The sequence below is a fragment of the Carassius carassius genome, chromosome 7, assembly GCF_963082965.1.
Source record: "Carassius carassius chromosome 7, fCarCar2.1, whole genome shotgun sequence".
In the NCBI taxonomy this organism is placed as follows: Eukaryota; Metazoa; Chordata; class Actinopteri; order Cypriniformes; family Cyprinidae; genus Carassius; species Carassius carassius.
In genome coordinates this window covers 20,528,842-20,547,439 of record NC_081761.1, presented here as the reverse complement: position 1 = coordinate 20,547,439, position 18,598 = coordinate 20,528,842, and the positions used below count along the sequence as shown (strand labels likewise).

Sequence of the window (18,598 nt, the reverse complement as noted above, 5' to 3'; positions counted from 1 at the left end):
TAATTTTTTTAATTGGCTTCAAATTACAGCAAATCCTTTTACCCAGTCTAATTACTTGACATTCTAAAAATCACAGACTTACTGACTCCCTTTGACTAATTTTTATTTATTCATCAAATTAATGAGGACCCAGTCATAACACTTGGCACAAGCAATGCCTGTAGATAAATTCCTTACAAGTAGACTTCATGAAGAAAGCAGCAGAACTGACCAATGAATAAAACATAATAAAGATGAATTATTGAAATGCATACATCAGTGCTTGCCGGGTAATGTATGCTGAAGAATAACCTTGAAACAAACTTTGTTCACTCAAAATAGAATCGCTCATATGTTAGCTGTTGGGCTAGGGAAGGACAAACACTCAGTTGTTGAGTGCAGATGGATTTAAAACAAAAGGCAACAAACTACCCTGTGTTGGAAATATCCTGTGTGGGTATATGACACACAGAAAGTGTCCACGACTTAATGTGAAGCATCTGACTTAAAGCAGTGCATAACTGTTAGAAATTTTGTCTGACTTGAGTGCAGACACCATGTCAATGACGGAGAACTGCAAGAGCAATTTGAGAGCAGTCGGCTTGTTCAGTTAGCAGTTTCACCAAAGTGGCTGCACAACTATTTCACAATTATATAAACTCACCGATGATAATAACCATGTGTATTTTGTGTTTATAATGAAACCTTCAGTCCCACCAATGCTCACAAATCCATGTTTTTAACAGTAAACATAGTTTTCATGTAACCTTATATTGTCATGTTTATCAAAATAAAACCAAATAAAAATATAGACTCCAGTTTATTTGTATTTAAAAAGTATAGATTTATGTTTAACATTATTTTCTTACATACAGGCTCTGTATTAAGCAATACATGAAGCAATGACTGAAAATTGTTTTGGGGTTCTGGATTTGTTTTGACTGAAAAGTAGTTTAACCAGTAGCGCATAAACATTATACATAATCAACCAATCATGGTGTGCTAGATGGTGGGATCTTCAAAGAACAGTCAAAGCAATACAAATGTGTGGACATATACAGTTAGGTCCATATATATTTGAACACAGTCACAATTTTGTATTATTTTAGCTGCTGACCAAAACGTATTCAAGTTACAGTTATATAATGAATATTGGCTTAAAGTGCATACTCTGATCTTTAATTTAGGGTATTCTGAGTATGGGTCACCATACTTGGCTATATGTCATGTCACTTGTCACTCACTTGTCATTTCTCATTAAAACTTGAGGAAAGTTTAAGGAATTAAAGCTCTTTAATATGTACCTCCCCCCTTTTTCTAGTACTAGGACCACAAGTAATTGGACAATTCACTTAAAAACTGTTTCATAGACAGTGGTGGGCTATTCCTTCATTATTTCTACATCAATTAAGCAGGTAAACGTTCTGGAGTTTATTCTTGATGTGCCATTTGCATTTGGAAACTGTTGCTGTGAACCTACATCATGTTGTCAAAGGATATCTCCATTCAGGTCAAACAGACAATTGTTAGGCTTCAAAAACAAAGCAAATCCATCAGAGAGATAGCAGGAATATTAGAAATCTCCAAATCAATAGGTTGGCACATTCTGAGAAAAAAAAAAGAACACACTGGTGAGCTCAACAACATAAAAAGGCCTGGAGGTCCACAGAGGACAACAGTTGTGGATGATCCTCTCCATGGTAAAGTAAAACCCTTTCACAACATCCAGCCAATTGAAGAACACTCTCCAGGAGGTACGTGTGTCACTTTCAAAGTCTGCAATCAAGAGAAGTCTTCAACAAAGCAAATACACAGGGTTCACCACAAGATGCAAACAAGGCAAAATTAGACTTTGACAAAAATCATCTAAAAAGCCAGACCACTTCTGGAAAAGCATTCTTTGGAGAGCTGAAATTAATATCAAACTGTACTGGTGTTTAGTGATGCTATGACAGAGGACAGAAGTAGCTGGATGAATTCTGAAGTGTATAGAGATATACTGTCTGCCTGGATTCAGCCAAATGGAGCAAAGATGATTAGACGGTGCTTCATAGTACAATAGGAAAATGACCCAGAACATACATAGCAACCCAGGAATTAAAAAGGAGGTAAAAAAGTGGATTATTCTGCAATGACCAAGTCAATCTCCTGATTTCAACCTGATTGAGCAAGCATTTGACTTGCTTGACAAAACTGATGGCAGAAAGACCCACAAACAAACAACAACTGAAGTCAGCTGCATTAAAGTCCTGGCAAAGCATCACTAAGGAGTAAAACAAGTCTCTGGGGATCTCCATGAGTTCCAGACTTAAGGCAGTCGTTGCCTGCAAAGGATTCTCAACAAAATATTTCTTTGTCCAATTACATATCAATCCCTGAAAATGGGGGGACTGTGTATAAAAATGGTTGTAATTCATAAACATTTTGTGTTATATTTTTGTTCAACCCCTTGAATTACAGCTTAAACTCTGTACTTTAATTTCATCTGGATTGTTTCATTTGAATTCTGTTCTGGTGGCATACAGAGCCAAAATTATGAAAACTATGTCAGTGTCCAAATACTGTATATATGGACCTGACTGTAAGGTATTCAGGCTGTAGAGAGAACATCAACAGAAAAACAAAGAACCCCCAACCGGACCCCATCACTGAACCGAAACTCAACCAGAAAGGAGTTTCAAAATACAGACACTATGCCCTGAACACACAGCACACCACATGGACAGAAGAGCATCTCAAAGCTGCATGCTCACACAAAGATAAGACAATACACCACATAAGTGTCAGGATCCTGACTAAGAAACCAATCTAAGAACAAGATCAACCAAAGTGACATAAATGAATAAATGTACCCTAAATAATTGCATTTACGTTGATTTTTATTCTTTGTGACTTAGTAACCTGGTAGTGCCTATTTAATTTGATCTGAAGTAAATCTGACATGCAGGAGGAGCCAGTTGGTAGGTGCTGTTCATGTTCCTGTGAGAATAGGTTCTGCTCCCAGCAGAGCTACAAGACAAATGAACAGAGGAACTGTCAGGGCAGGTCAGGGGAACATGAAAAGCGAGGAGCTGTCACAACAGTAACAGCTATGACTTTACACTCAGACTGACACTGAACACTAGAATGAGCAATGCACAATACCATTGGGATGACACTGGATTAACTGTAGTGGTGCCGACACCACTGACTGTGACTGACTGTATTGTGACTAGAGGCGGCCACAACTTCACAAATGTCAATTTCATGCTTTCCAGAGGCTTCCATTGTACTTCCATCTGTTTATGCCCACGGACAAAGAGCAATGTTTATAAATTCTGTTTTGAAACAGCAGAAAAAGAGGGAGTAAACAGCAGAATAACATACTGTAAATCAATCTCTGCTAAACTGTTCTTGATTCTGCTCTACAGAATGCATATTTATGTAAGCCTCTGTTAAATGAGCATATTTTTTCAGCTGTATTAGATTAAAGACAAAATAAATCAATAGAGCAATGACATGGAGATTCCATAGTGGCAGTTTTGTTTGTTTCTGCTCAGGTGTAAATAATAAAACATGTAATTGTAAGAAAGAAAAAAAAAATGAGAAAGAAGATACATATTAAAATAAAGTTACAATTAAATATGTCTCAATTGCAATATATAAAGTCTCACTTATTAAAAATAAAGTTACAGTTATGAGAAATAAATTGCCAGTTGTCAGACATAAAGACACATTGCAATATGTATTATTGAATATATATATTGCAATAAGTCATGATTATGATTAATAAATTATTATTAATTCTCTGTTGCTATGGACTATCCTATTTTCCTATTTTTATTATTTATTATTATTTTTCCCCCAGCTGAGGCATAAATGGATCTAGGCCTACATACAACACTCGAGCTATAAGTAAATCATAGTTAAATGTTTCTTGTAATATTTTTCCAACTTCTTCCCTATGTGTAAAGCAAACTATCAGACGACAGACTAAACACCACAACAATGGCTGAGCATTTTAGTGAATCATGTTAACTCATACCAATTCACTATTATGAATGCAGAAAAAATAAATCAAATGTGCACTTTAGAAGATTTTAAAAGTGTTCATAATGTATGGTTGCTTCGACTTCAACAAGGTCTGACTAAAGTGTTATAGATTATGTGGCCTACGTCAGGAGTGAGAAAGATGAGCCAGAATCAACCACGAAACAGAAAGAATGATTATCAATAACATCTACATGGTAGGTGGTGAAAAAATGCATAGAGAATACTTTGAATTGTGTGATTGATGGTGAATTGATTGTTCAAACCTGAGGCGAAGAATTCACAGTCAGCCACCTAGCTGGGAGAGTGATTACTTTACAGATTGCTCATGTGAAATCAAAAATGTCATTTTTCAGGACTGTCTGCATCATTAATGTCCTGATGAGGAGATGATGCATGTAAACATACCCCCCTCCTTAAGACCCACCATACAACACATACACCTCAGCTCATCAGTTTGTGCAGTAAAAGACATATATATATATATATATATATATATATATATATATATATATATATATATATATATAGATAGATAGTGTTGGGGAAAGTTACTTTTAAAAGTGATGCATTACAATATTGCATTACTCCCTAAAAAAGTAACTAATTATGTTACTTAGTTACTTTTTATGGAAAGTAATGCATTACGTTACTTTTGTGTTGTTGTTTTTTTGTTACTTTTTAAATATAAGCAGGGCTTGATTGTTTTTAATATAAGAAGTTATATTTATAGCAAATGTAAAAGGCCTTTCACGTCAAAAAGTGTAATGAATTAACCTCAGGCTGAAGGAAAAGCAAATTCACGTCTGTACAGTAGAACACAGGAGAAGGTTGAACTGGATCATCAAAGGTCAGCAGCAAAGACGTCTAAGGTTTCTCGAAGGAACGAGATGCTGCATCGCGAACGAATGGGGAACGCGTCCAGCGTGACGTCTCTGAATAACGTGTATAATCAGTCCAATGGAAGTGCGATTCGTCATAGGCGGGTGACGTCAGAGACCAGGAAGCATAAAAGCATGAGCGGCAAAGCCAGTAATCAGCCTCAAAGGATGAAGCAAGCGCCGGCCAGAGATGCTGGAAGTGTGGCACTGAGATGCAGTGTTTCGTTCCTTCGAGGAACCAGGGTTACATACGTAACCTTAGACATTCCTCTTCAGGAACTCGAGCTGCGTCGAGAACGAATGAGGAACGAGAATGCCCACGCCGCCAGACTTTCAAATCTCTGCCTAGTGTGGAAGAGCACAGCTAAAGCAAGAGAAGGAGCCTGACAGAAATAGGGGACAACCCGTCCAATGGCCAAACTTCAGAAGGAGTGAGTCTTGACCCCCAGGAGAGGGGAGATCAGAGGACTCGAGGCTTAGGATAGCATCCTGATCACCGCTTAGCATAAGCTTCTTCTGGCCGGAGGCTTCAGCCTCAGCGCTCCATGGAGGAAACATGTAACCAGAGGGTTTCTGCCCACTGACTGGCCACCGAGAGGGGCGCGGTAGGCCACCATGGCCACCACATAGACCTTCAGGGTGGAGTGGGTCAACCCTGCGGAGAGCCTGCAGGAACTCCAGCACTGTACCAACCGGGCAGTTAACTGGGTCAAGCTGGCGGTTGGAGAACGGTCTTACAACCTCGGTTGAGAGTCCAGAAGCTAAGAGTTGTGCCTCCTCAGAGACCACACCTACAGCATCTAAGCTCCATGCGGGGGCGCACCCCCCACCTGCAAGAGGAGATCTCTCCTGACGGGATCCTCCCATGGAGTGCCGTCAAAAAGATAAAAATCAGGCCCAGGAACCATACCCGGCCAGGCCAGAACGGGGCTACTAAGAGCAGCTGGACTCCGTCCCAGTGCACTCTCTCCAGAACTCCCGAGAGCAGAGCAATTGGGGGGAAAATGTACAGATGAAGCCTCGGCCATGTCTGTACCATGGCGTCCAACCCCAGTGGAGCTGGATGAGTCAGAGGAAGCCAGAAGGAACAGTGCGATGTCCCTCAAGTCGCAAACAGATCCACCCGAGTCTGGCCAACCTCTCCAACTCTGCTTCATCACCTTGGTGTGAGGCCTCGGCCCCTGCCTCAACAGGATGTCTGCTCCCATATTAGGACGCCCAGGAATGTGAACTGCTCTGAGCGAGAGGAATTCGTCCTGGACCCACACAAGGATCCGGTATGCTAGTTATATAAACGGCATGAATGCAGACCTCCTTGGTGGTTGATTTAAATGACCACCGCTGTGTTGGCGGTGCGCACCAACACATGGTGACCTCTTAGGTCTGGGAGAAAATAATGAAGTGCACGAAGCATGGCCAGCATCTCCAGGCAGTTGATGTGTCATGTCAGATGGTGACCACTCCAATGACTGGGGGCAGGGTGGCCACTCATGACCGCACCCCAGCCTGTGAGGGACACGTCCGTTGCTAGCATCACCCAGCGAAAAGGAGCTCCCAGCACCGGGCCCTGAGACAAGAACCAAGGCTTCCTTCACATATCCAAGGCACATAGGCAGCGCTGTGTGACCTTTAGCATGCAAAGTGGGTTTCCCCTCAGGGAGAACCCCTTGGTCTTGAGCCACAACTGTAGGGGTCTCATGGCCAATAGTATTCATGTTGGACGCAGCTGCCATCAGACCCAGCAATCTCCGTGACTGCTTGACAGTGAGTGACCGGCCTTCTCTCGCGACTGCAGTGAGGATCGACTCGATCCGAGCAGGTGACATACGTGCCTGCATCGTGGTCGAATCCCACACCATGCCCAGATAAGTGGTTCTCTATACTGGAGAAAGCACACTTTTCTTGGCATTAAGTCTTAACCCCAGCTCTTTCATGTGAGCGAGAATGACACCTAGGTGCCGAACCGTCATCTGCTCAGATTGAGCTGATATCAACCAATCTTCAATGTGGTTGAGTCGTGAAAGTGTGGGGTGAGAGTGCAATGCCAGAGGAAGATCCGTATTGGTAGGCTTTTGCCCCCAAAAGCAAACCTCAGGAACTTCCGATGAAGAAGGATGGAGATAAGTGAATCTTTTTGATAGATCGTGACACACCAGTCCTCGGACTTGGCCTGTGCAGGCGTGCTGAACTTCAGTCCCCTGAATGAGCGGTTCAGAAACACAGATCTAAAAAAGGACACAACACCTCATCCTTCCTCGGAACAGTGAAGGACCTACTGTAGGACCCAGACTCTGCAACCCAAGGAGGGACCATTTTGATGGCCTCCATCCTCAGAGAGAGTCTAGATGCTCGAGATCAACACGATCTGGTGTAGAAAAAACTCACATAAAAATGCTTGCCTCGGCAGCGCGCATGTCTTTATATATATATATATATATATATATATATATATATATATATATATATATATATATTATTTTATGCTACTCAGTCACACAAACAACATCAATCTCCTCAGAGAAAGATGAATGCTGCAGTGAGCTCAGATTCCGAGGACAAAGAAACCGCAGCGCGGGTTTCCAAGCCTCGAGAATGAGCTCTAGATCTAGTGAACAGGGGTGGAGATAGGACGAGCCGTCTCCAACCCGTTCGCCAGATCATGTGCGATTCCTGCGATCGTGGTCGCCGCCGTGCCTCAGCAACAGCGTGACCGCAACTGCAAGTTCGCATGCACGGACACTCCTCGGAGCGTGCCCGGCGAGAGAGCATGCAGCTGCAGCAGCGACCTGTCTCAGAGGGCGATGAAACCGCAGCGCTGGTTTCCAAGCCTGGAGAACGAGCTCTAGATCTAGTGAACACAGGTGGAGATAGGACGAGCCGTCTCCAACCCGTTCGCCAGATCATGTGCGATTCCCGCTATCGAGGTTGCCGCCGTGCCTCGGCTGCTTATTATAATATTAGGCATAATATGCTTGTGTAACTGGTCCTTGTGCAACTGATGCTTGAGCAACTGGCAAGCTCATCGACGCCTTTCCACATGAATCTCCTCAGAGAAAGACAGGCAGCACATTGCGCCCTCTCATCGGGGAGAAAGTACCGCAAACGCGGGCTTCCGAAAACCCCCGAGAGCGGGCGCCGGATCTTTCAGCATTGATGGTGCCTTTCCAGATGTGTAAGCTGCCCATGCCACATGCACTGATGCAACCCCATACCATCAGAGATGCATGCTTCTGAACTGAGCGCTGATAACAACTTGGGTTGTCCTTGTCCTCTTTATTCCGGATGACATGGCGTCCCAGTTTTCCAAAAAGAACTTCAAATTTTGATTCGTCTGACCACAGAACAGTTTCCACTTTGCCACAGTCCATTTTAAATGAGCCTTGGCCCAGAGAAAACACCTGCGCTTCTGGATCATGTTTAGATATGGCTTATTTTTTGACTGAGTTTTAGCCGGCAACAGTGAATGGCACAGTGGATTGTGTTCACAGACAATGTTTTCTGGAAGTATTCCTGAGCCCATGTTGTGATTTCCATTACAGTAGCATTCCTGTATGTGATGCAGTGCCGTCTAAGGGCTCGAAGATCACGAGCATCCAGTATGGTTTTCCAGCCTTTACTCTTACGCAGAGAGATTGTTCCAGATTCTCTGAATCTTTGGATGATATTATGCACTGTAGATGATGATAACTTCAAACTCTTTGCAATTTTTCACTGAGAAGCTTATTTCTGATATTGCTCCACTATTTTTCGCCGCAGCATTGGGGGAATTGGTGATCCTCTGCCCATCTTGACTTCTGAGAGACACTGCCACTCTGAGAGGCTCTTTTTATACCCAATCATGTTGCCAATTGACCTAACAAGTTGCAAATTGGTCCTCCAGCTGTTCCTTATATGTACATTTAACTTTTCTGGCCTCTTATTGCTACCTGTCCCAACTTTGGAATGTGTAGCTCATGAAATCCAAAATGAGCCAATATTTGACACGCCATTTCAAAATGTCTTACTTTCAACATTTGATATTTTATCTATATTCTATTGTGAATAAAATATAAGTGTATGAGATTTGTAAATTATTCCATTCCTTTTTTACTCACAATTTGTACAGTGTCCCAACTTTTTTGGGAACGGGTTTGTACATCATGTTCACACAGCGCACACAACGCCTCTGTACTTCTGATTTCTCCCAAATTGGGGACAGGAGACTTGTCAGTCAATAAATGGAAAACAAAGTAACTGGTGTTACTTTTTTGAAAAAGTAACTCAGAAATTTTCATGTAAATTAAAAAGTAATGCTTTACTTTACTAGTTACTTGAAAAAAGTAATCTGATTACGTAACTCGTGTTACTTGTAAAGCGTTACCCCAACACTGTATATATATAATTAATTGACCAAAATGGCTTTTTCTCTCTCCTCAGAAATGGACTCCGTGAGGATTATTCTTTACTCACTTGTCTTTCTCCTGAGTGTTTTTGGGAACCTGCTGATCATTGTGGTCCTAATAGCAAACAAGAGAATGCGGACAGTCACCAACTCCTTCCTGCTCTCGCTCGCTATTAGTGATCTCATGATGGCCATCTTCTGCATGCCCTTTAATCTCATCCCCAGCCTGCTGGAGGACTTCATCTTTGGAGCAGCGATGTGCAAGACAGTCGCCTATTTCATGGGTGAGGAGTGTTCAATTAAGCTTTCTCAAGTGGAAGATTCATGCTTGATTTATTTATTTTGTTCAGCCAAAGCATTGTTCAATAATGCTAAAGACTAAAGCAAACTTTCATTACAGCTCCAACCCTAATAAACTAAAAAAAAGCCTGTAATTTTCAATTAATGTAATTTTTATTATTTTTATTTATTTATTACAGAACTGTCTTACAACAACAAGCATATTCCACAAACTAATCATTGTTGTGATTTACAAGATTACAGATTACAAATTACCCTATTTAAAATATATAGTGTTACTATTTCAAATACTTAATGTAATTAATGTAGCTGATTACATTTGATGACTTTTTTTAACAAATGTTTCCATATGTTTATCATTTTCAGACATTGAAACCAGGCAGAGTGAACTTAAAGTCATAATTGTTTTTTTACAAAACCCTCCTTCACTACAGATTATTAGCCTATAATTTAATTTTAAAGCATATCCACCACAAAATCAGACTTTAGAACCTCTTTTTACTTTCAGATCATTCTGAGGTTGTATACAGTTTTAAAATCATAACAAGAAATAGTTTAATAACTATGATACTGTTTTTGAAATAAATTCAAATATCAAAAATGATAAAAATACATAAAAATACATATTTGTTTATTATGGACTTTCACTGTCAGCGCTTCCGCTAAATAAAGACCATCTGGGTTTCGTGATCCTGGTTCATGCGCCTCAATCCATGCAGGGCTTTTTAAAAAGTCTGTGTGCGCCATTAGTCTATTTTAGAGTGACAGTATGAGACTAATACACAATGTTTTTGCTGAAAACGCACTCAACAACACTCAACTGTAACAATTCAGATATTTTATATATTAAACTGACGCATAAATGTATTTATTATGAGACAGAACGCAGAAGTTTACAATCACCGTAAAGTGGAAATTATGATCACGCAGTATTGACAGATGGATCAGCAGAAAATTGTCTTTCTGTGACTCATTAAGAAATTATGTTTATATTCTATTTAAAGAAATATGAGGCAAACATGTGAATACACAATGTGCACACTTTTGGAATAAATTAAGTCAAAAATAAATGGAAGCAAACGCAATTGATATACTGTATATACAGGTATGTGTCTTGTTATTCTGTTCAAAATATATTTAACTCCCGACTGATTTTGCTTTCTGGCAGAAATAAGATCTATTAGTGACATCGTAACCAAGTATTATTATAAATAGTGGTCAAATATCGAAGCTATTTAATCTCAAGGTCAAATAAGAACATTGATTGTAAAAAAGGTTCTATAACAGCTGCCAAAAAATAATATATTCATAGCACCACTGTGATTTGTGATATATTTTAGAGTGGTGGTGTTGGTGGGGGGGGGGGGGGGGGGGGGGGCATCCCCCCGGACATCCCCCCTCTGGTTTGTTCAGAAATCGCTCTCTCTCTCTCTCTATATATATGATTGAATAGGTTAGCTTAATAGGATGTCATCATCTATTGTGACAGCAAGCATAAATTTGCATAAATAGGCGTGGCAGATTGTAGACTCCTAAGACCCTTAGAAAGTAAATGCCCACTGCAGGCTGACAGTTGTGTATGTTTGACAGTCTACATCCTTCATGGATGCTGCTGTTATTTAGGTCAAAAGTGCATAAATATTACACATATAAATACACATATCAAACACAAAGCAATAGTGAACACATAATGAAAACAGTTACTCACACTTGTGTTGCGACATTACTGTTGGATCCATTATAGTAGGCACAGTATCGTTTTTTTAGTTTCAATCTTTTTAAAAATCCTTCATCGAACTGTGCCTTGTTTGTGAACGAATCCACAGAAAAATTAAGTGAACGAAGGACCAAGTTTGTACTTATGCAGTCAGGAACCTAATTAAGAGTAAAGTTTGATTTCTGTGTAAACCATTCACTCTCTTGTTATTTACACTACATGCAGAAATCGGTGGGCGGGGCTAAACAGACAGTGATCTAGAAGCAGGCGTTGATCTTCTGCAGAAGCGGTGTTTCGTCACACTATAACATCATAGAGTGGAACATTCCAAAACCTGACATTTTGGCAGATTGGCCTCAATAAAGGCTGTTTAGACTAATAAAAAAAAATTGAGTTCTGAAACACACAGGAGGTTTTTTTCTTTACAGTAAAATAACCTTTTCATATCAAAAGATCAAGGGAATTTAGATTTCTCAGCTCATGACCCCTTTAAAAGAGTTTTCCAGAAAAGAAGGGTTGTGTGTGTCCTACAGTTCAGGACTAGTAAACTGAACAATATGGTGGATACCAACAGAGCAGCTTTTAAAATGGCTATTTGAGTTGTCATTTATCTGTCATAAGGTCCACTAGTTTAAGTCATACTTGACTATGTTTATAGATGTTGCACTTCACACTAATTAGCCATTAACTGTGCTATTTCTCATGTGATGTTCCTTTCTCTCTGCAAACCACCTTTTTATGTCCAACATCATACTAAAACCAATCCATATGAGATATACGTTCTTCTGAAACCTGTATGTCAGATTGAAAAGAAATGATTAAAATGGCATAAGATCATTAAGCATTCTTCTCAAACAATGCTGTGCCTGTAGCAAGAAATTTAATTTTTCAATGCATATTATCTAATTTTCATTCTGCTGTTTGTTTGTTTGTTTTTTTGCTAGAAATTGACTGATTCATATAATCTCTTGAGTATAGCAGAGTTTATACAGTACAGACCAAAAGTTTGGACAAACCTTCTCATTCAAAGAGTTTCTTTATTTTCATGACTATGAAAATTGTAGATTCACACTGAAGGCATCAAAAATATGAATTAACACATGTGGAATTATATATGGAATTATATACATAACAAAAAAGTGTGAAACAATATGTCATATTCTAGGTTCTTCAAAAAAGCCACATTTTGCTTTGATTACTGCTTTGCACACTCTTGGCATTCTCTTGATGAGCTTCAAGAGGTAGTCACCTGAAATGGTCTTCCAACAGTCTTGAAGGAGTTCCCAGAGAGATGCTTAGCACTTGTTGGCCCTTTTGCCTTCTGTCTGCGGTCCAGCTCACCCCTAAACCATCTCGATTGGGTTCAGGTCCGGTGACTGTGGAGGCCATGTCATCTGGCGCAGCACCCCATCACTCTCCTTCTTGGTCAAATAGCCCTTGATGCCTTCAGTGTGACTCTACAATTTTCATAGTCCTGAAAATAAAGAAAACTCTTTGAATGAGAAGGTGTGTCCAAATTTTTGGTCTGTACTGTATATATATATATAAATATATATATATATATATATATACATACTTGAAATTGTGGTTAAATTATATAAATAATTCATTCTTAAATAATTTGATTGGTCAAATGCAGCACTCTGCAGTCAATCAAGTGTCCCTGGAAACCAATCTCTGAGACTCTGCTAGTTTCTCTCACATCACTCTGCAGTCTTTTTCTTCTCACATAATATTATCATTTCAACTTAAATCAATATTTCATATTCATTTATTAACTCATTTGGTATCTGTAATAAGTGGGAAATGTACAGTCAGGTCATTATTACCAATTAACCCCTTGAATGGCCAAATAAACAAACTGATTGGCACATTGTTCGAACAAATACAATTTAATAACATCATCCCTTACATTGTGTTATACATATTTATGAGTGTTCCATAATATAGCAGTAGAAGTCTTGAGAATCCGTGCAGCACAGCTTGGTCCTAAATCAGCATTTCGTCTCTGAATTTACTTGGCACTGAGCTGGACAGCAATAAGTCATTCTCACTCTGCAAAGCATTGGCCTTGAGTCAGAGGAAGAGCATGCCGCCTCTGTGAGAACATTCCATCACATTCTACAGCTCCACTGGCATTCTGTGGCATTCTCTTGTGTTACCTTCCTCACTTTATTACATTAATCTGATAGTGCTTTGGGCTCCTGGTTTTAGTCAGCCAGTGGCAATCAATGCACAAACCATTATCAACCATTGATTTCCTACCCTCCATGGTCATATCTGCTAATGTCTACCCACAAGGAAGAAAATTACCTCAGAACACAAATCACTGTCTGTGCGATTGGTAAATGTGGTTACAATGGCTGCAACATTTGTGTACACCTCTGTTTTAAGTGAGTTTTAAATAAGCCATCATTCTCAGCCAGTGTAAATTCTTTGGAGATGAAAATTAGATCTGGAATACTTCTAGGAGCATAGAATGTAGACAATATATCTTGGTAATGTGAAAAAAATATCACTTAAAAGTTTCCTTTAACCGAAGAGGAAAAAACAGTAAACAGCAGTTCTATGTGCAGTAATAGTTTTAGACTGAATAGAGTCGAACTGTTGACCGTTTAACCACAGAAGAGCTGCAGAGATTCTGCTTTTTTCATAAAAGTTCTTAAACATGTCACGCTGCACTGAACATTTCCCTGAAGGTCTGCTTTGAAAAGCTCACTGTGTGTGCGGCCTTGGCAAATACAGGCAGAGAGGATTTATCAATCACTGTATATATGAAACAAAGTGGAGCGGATCTAAAACCCGGAATAGAGCACAGACAATGCACAAGAGGCCAGTACTCTGCAATAATAAGAACTTGCTTTAGACACCACATACACCATAAAAAAGCTTATTTGCAATTGCATCCAGTAAACTATTTGGTACTCTCACATTTCATCTTGCTTCTTTTTGGACTGTAAGAAAAAAAAGAAAAACAAAAAAACATCTAAGGAGAGTTTAGGAAATTCACTTGGGTAATCTCAGTCAGTTTAAAATCCATCTGCCCAAGTGTTACCCCAAAGTCGCTGGATAATCAGAGGTTCTGCAGCAACAGCCCTGGTTTCTTATTAGCACAACTTGATGAATAAAGTGCAGCAAAACTTTGGCATGAAACATTCTTGTTCAGTGAAAAATACTTCAATACTTCAAGGAAGTGTGCAATAATTGGGGTGGGGGGTGAATCTGAGATCTGAGTGTTGTTGTTGTTGTTGTTGTGTGTGTGTTTAAATAGGGGAATACATTAAAACGATTTGTAAAGAGTGCCAGAGCAGAATGTAGCAAACACTGCATAATATACATATTCATGTATGCAAACCCCATTAGCTGCAGTTCTCAATCCAGGAGCTTCCATAATCCTTGGTGTTTGAATCTGATGAAATTAGCAGAGGTATGCTGTCCTAAGCGGGAATGCTTAGAACAAGAACTAGCAGCATAATCATAAAATATACAGTCCAAAGAAATGCATGGTAAATACATGATATAAATACATAACATTACAGGCTGATAAGGGTAGAACTGAAGGTTAATTCTGTGTCATTAAGGTGTCACAATACCTTAAAAATACATATTAGTACTCGAAGTGTATATATTAGTGCCTTTTGAAAGGGAACCACCCACTGACAGCTTTTGAACCTTTTTTTCTGAGATTATACACAAATATTAATAAGCATTGTATTAAATACATTTAAATATCATTAATTACATTTGTAACTAGATTAATTTAGTTTTTATATTAATAATTCTATTTTTATCAATAATATTTGAAATATTAATGTAGTTCCCTTGTCTATGGATTCTCTTCACAGGTATATCTGTCAGTATCTCCACCTTCAGTCTGGTGGCCATTGCCATTGAAAGATACAGTGCCATTTGCAACCCGCTGAAGTCCAGAGCATGGCAGACCCGTTCTCATGCCTATAAGGTCATCGCTGCAACATGGGTACTATCTGTGTGTATCATGGTGCCCTATCCTGTGTTTAGTATACTGGTGCCTTTCAACAAGCCAAACAACATCACAGCTCACATGTGCAGGCTTGACTGGCCCATCAGCCAGGTGGAACAGACTTGGTGAGTTACTATTATTACATTATTATTTTTCTATTATACTAATACTAAGGCTGTGACACACTAAACCAATGACACTGACTGTGAAGACTGCAGCCAAAGGCCAGCTAGACTGTACAATCTATGTCTGCGTGAGAGGAAATAACTTACAATACCAGCAGGCAGTAGTAGTCTATATTTGTCATTCAAAAAGAGTTAAACAAGGATTGTTGATATACAAACTGTGAACAATGTCTTTGTGTACCATTTTCAAAGGAATCATTCAAATTTTTATGAATCATGTTAATCACTTTCTTCATTCTAGATGCCATGTCCTTATGAAAATATTTGTTATAGTATTGGTTACGCTCAGGTAAAATGACATACAATTAGAAGAGCTTCTGTGCATGTTCACTAGACTTTGTCATTTGCTCGCTTTAGGTTTTCTTCTCATGCACTGGTTTGCTAAGATGAGCAGCCAATCAGAGTGACCTTTCCCACTGACTGTTGATGGCATGGAACACATCACAAAAACTAAGCTGACAGACACTCAGCGATGGCCAGCTGCTGGGCTGGTGTGTCACAGCCTCTGGTTGCTTATTAAATACTGTTTATTCCAGTCCTGCTCCTGGAGGGCTCCTTTCCTCCAGAATTTAGCTCCAACCTGCTCCAATACACCTGCTCAGAAGCTTCTAGTCCTCCTGAAGCCATTTATTAACTGGTTTCAGGCATATTTGATTAAGGATGAAGCTAAATTCTGCAGGAAGGCATGATGTATTTGAGCCCATCTTGGATGTTCGTATTTACAAGTTGGAAAGTTGCAGTTAAGACATCAGTTTCATTCAACTAACTTTGGTCAGCACAAAATGGTGATGTACATTTTCTACAAAAAACACAGCAAGATTTTTAACTTTAATTCTACAAAAGTATTACAGTATGTGCCTCAGTTTTTTATGTGCATTCAATTGGTAAAGGTGCTGTAAACTTAAATGTTATGTATTATATAGTAAATGTGAATACTGTAGTATTTAGTATTCACTAATTAATCTAGTGTTATTTTATATATATATATATATATAAACATTTACCATCAGCTGCCACCATTGTGTCTGCCGTGTTTTCTCACTAACATGCTCCAACTTGGAAACTAATGACTCAAAGAAAACAGTTTATTCCACTCATAATTATGAATTTGTGGTGGTATTTAAGTGCATTCAACATAAGATCTTTCAGTTGCACTTGCACTTTTGATTATCACTATAAGTAACTTTGCAACTGTGTGCCATCTAACTATTACTGGTAGTAGACTGCAGGTACAGTAGCTCTGTAGGTGGAGTGTTGGACACCTTTGTTTTATAGGAGGAGAGACACAAAGTGAACTGCAAGTGAAGGTCGCTTTATTGGTGCCATCCCAAAGAAGCAAAAAAAAAAAATTACTTTAACAGATTTTTCCATTAAATGTTCCCTTCTGGTCGAATGACCTGTCCAACCCAGTCCGAGCAGCTGAGTCCTTAGCCATCTTCAAGAATCAGCTAAAAACGAACTTCAGCTTAAAAAAAAATAAATGAACACTATAGCTTCTCTAATCTTTTTGTATTCTGTCTGTTTGTTTTCTTTTTTATTATACAATTAAAAAAGAAAAAACCTAGCTTGCTTTATATCTTTTTATATATTTATTTAATTTTCTTTTTATTTATTATATAATTTACAAATATTGATATGTGCATTGTATTAAGCTAACTGAGACTTGTTTTAGCACTTGAGTATCATTGCTCTTTTGTGGATTTGATCTATCTATCTATCTATCTATCTATCTATCTATCTATCTATCTATCTATCTATCTATCTATCTATCTATCTATCTATCTATCTATCTATCTATCTATCTATCTATCTATCTGATGTGTATATATGTGCAGGGTTGCCGTGATTTTGCCAAGAGACATGTTCCTGGATCAACATTACTGTCCAAAAATATAGACTTAACCCAATCCCTACACCAAAACCTACCACTACTCATAATTTATTCCTAAAATCAGTATGAAATTATATCTGATTAACAAGGGTGTAGAAGCATCAAAATAGGACTAACTAGCATAAGCCAGAGCCTGGAAATCCATGGTGGTTTAAGCTGGTCTGTAAGCAGGTGACCTACTGTCAGGACTCAGCTCTAAATAAGTTCAAAATACATAACAAGATCAATTAAATCTTGTTCATTAACTGTGACGCTGAGGTCCAAACCTCTATAGTATTCACAAACTCTCTCGCTTCAGACATTCATGTCAGATGCATCATATCAGTCAACAAGAGCTTCACACAAGTCACAGCCTGCTGGTTCAAGTCGTGGTCAGACACTGGCTCAGAGGGCTGTTGAGCTCCAGGGGGCTCGGATTTGTGACTTTCATAATGTAACTGTAGAAACAGGCAAAGTGCCCTTGATGCACTAATAAATCTCAAAATGACATATTTTTATATATTTATTATAATTATTATTTTTTTTTTTTTACATTTTAGCAGGATTGATTAAATTACACATACTCCAGCTGATTTTAGATTTTTGTGTATCACCTTTGGGGCATCCCACACAATTTGGGGTAAAAAACAACAACAATAACAACAACACCAACCCACCAGTTGGAAAACACTGGGTGTAAACGATTGACCCAGCTGAAATAGAGAATCAAAGAAGCCAAGCCTATTAGCAGGCAACTTCCAACAAACACACAGGTATTAAATATCACACATTATAAATTTGTTTTGCATAAAAAGGTGCTTCCCAATATCACACCCTCATCTCTTACATCCACTTCCTTGGTTGGATTAGTGTTGCTTTTATTGCCTTTGTGCTGGAGCTCGTAATGAATTTGAAAGCCACACAGGAAACAAGAGGAGAGAAAAGTGTCTTTGATATCAGATAAGTGCAGAATGGAAAGAAGCTTTAAGCACAAAGCTGTCTGATAGATGAAAAAGATCAGAGGAACGGACTACCGGAGATGCTTTCAGGGAACACTCCCACGCTGTCATTTGAATATTATAAAATGACATCATATTATGGGGTAGAGCTTTTTTATTTAAAGTTTGACATTCAAGTAATGCTTTGTGCCATTGTATGCCAGAGCTGACCATCTGACCACATCATTTTAAATACTGTGGGACTAAATCTAAAGCTTGTGTTGTTTGTTGCAGATCATTTGAACAGACTGCAAATGCTAGTTAAACTATACTATA

At 38.9% G+C, this 18,598-nt stretch overlaps 1 protein-coding gene across 1 annotated transcript in view; it reads left to right on the top strand.

Annotated features, from left to right (window-relative positions):
- Positions 1–18,598, top strand: part of cckbra (cholecystokinin B receptor a) — a 39,702-nt gene that overhangs the window by 3,571 nt on the left and 17,533 nt on the right. The window contains exons 2-3 of the mRNA XM_059554131.1: positions 9,306–9,554; positions 15,133–15,394. Of these exons, the coding sequence (XP_059410114.1) occupies positions 9,306–9,554; positions 15,133–15,394 (511 nt within the window). The remainder of the gene's footprint in view (positions 1–9,305; positions 9,555–15,132; positions 15,395–18,598) is intronic.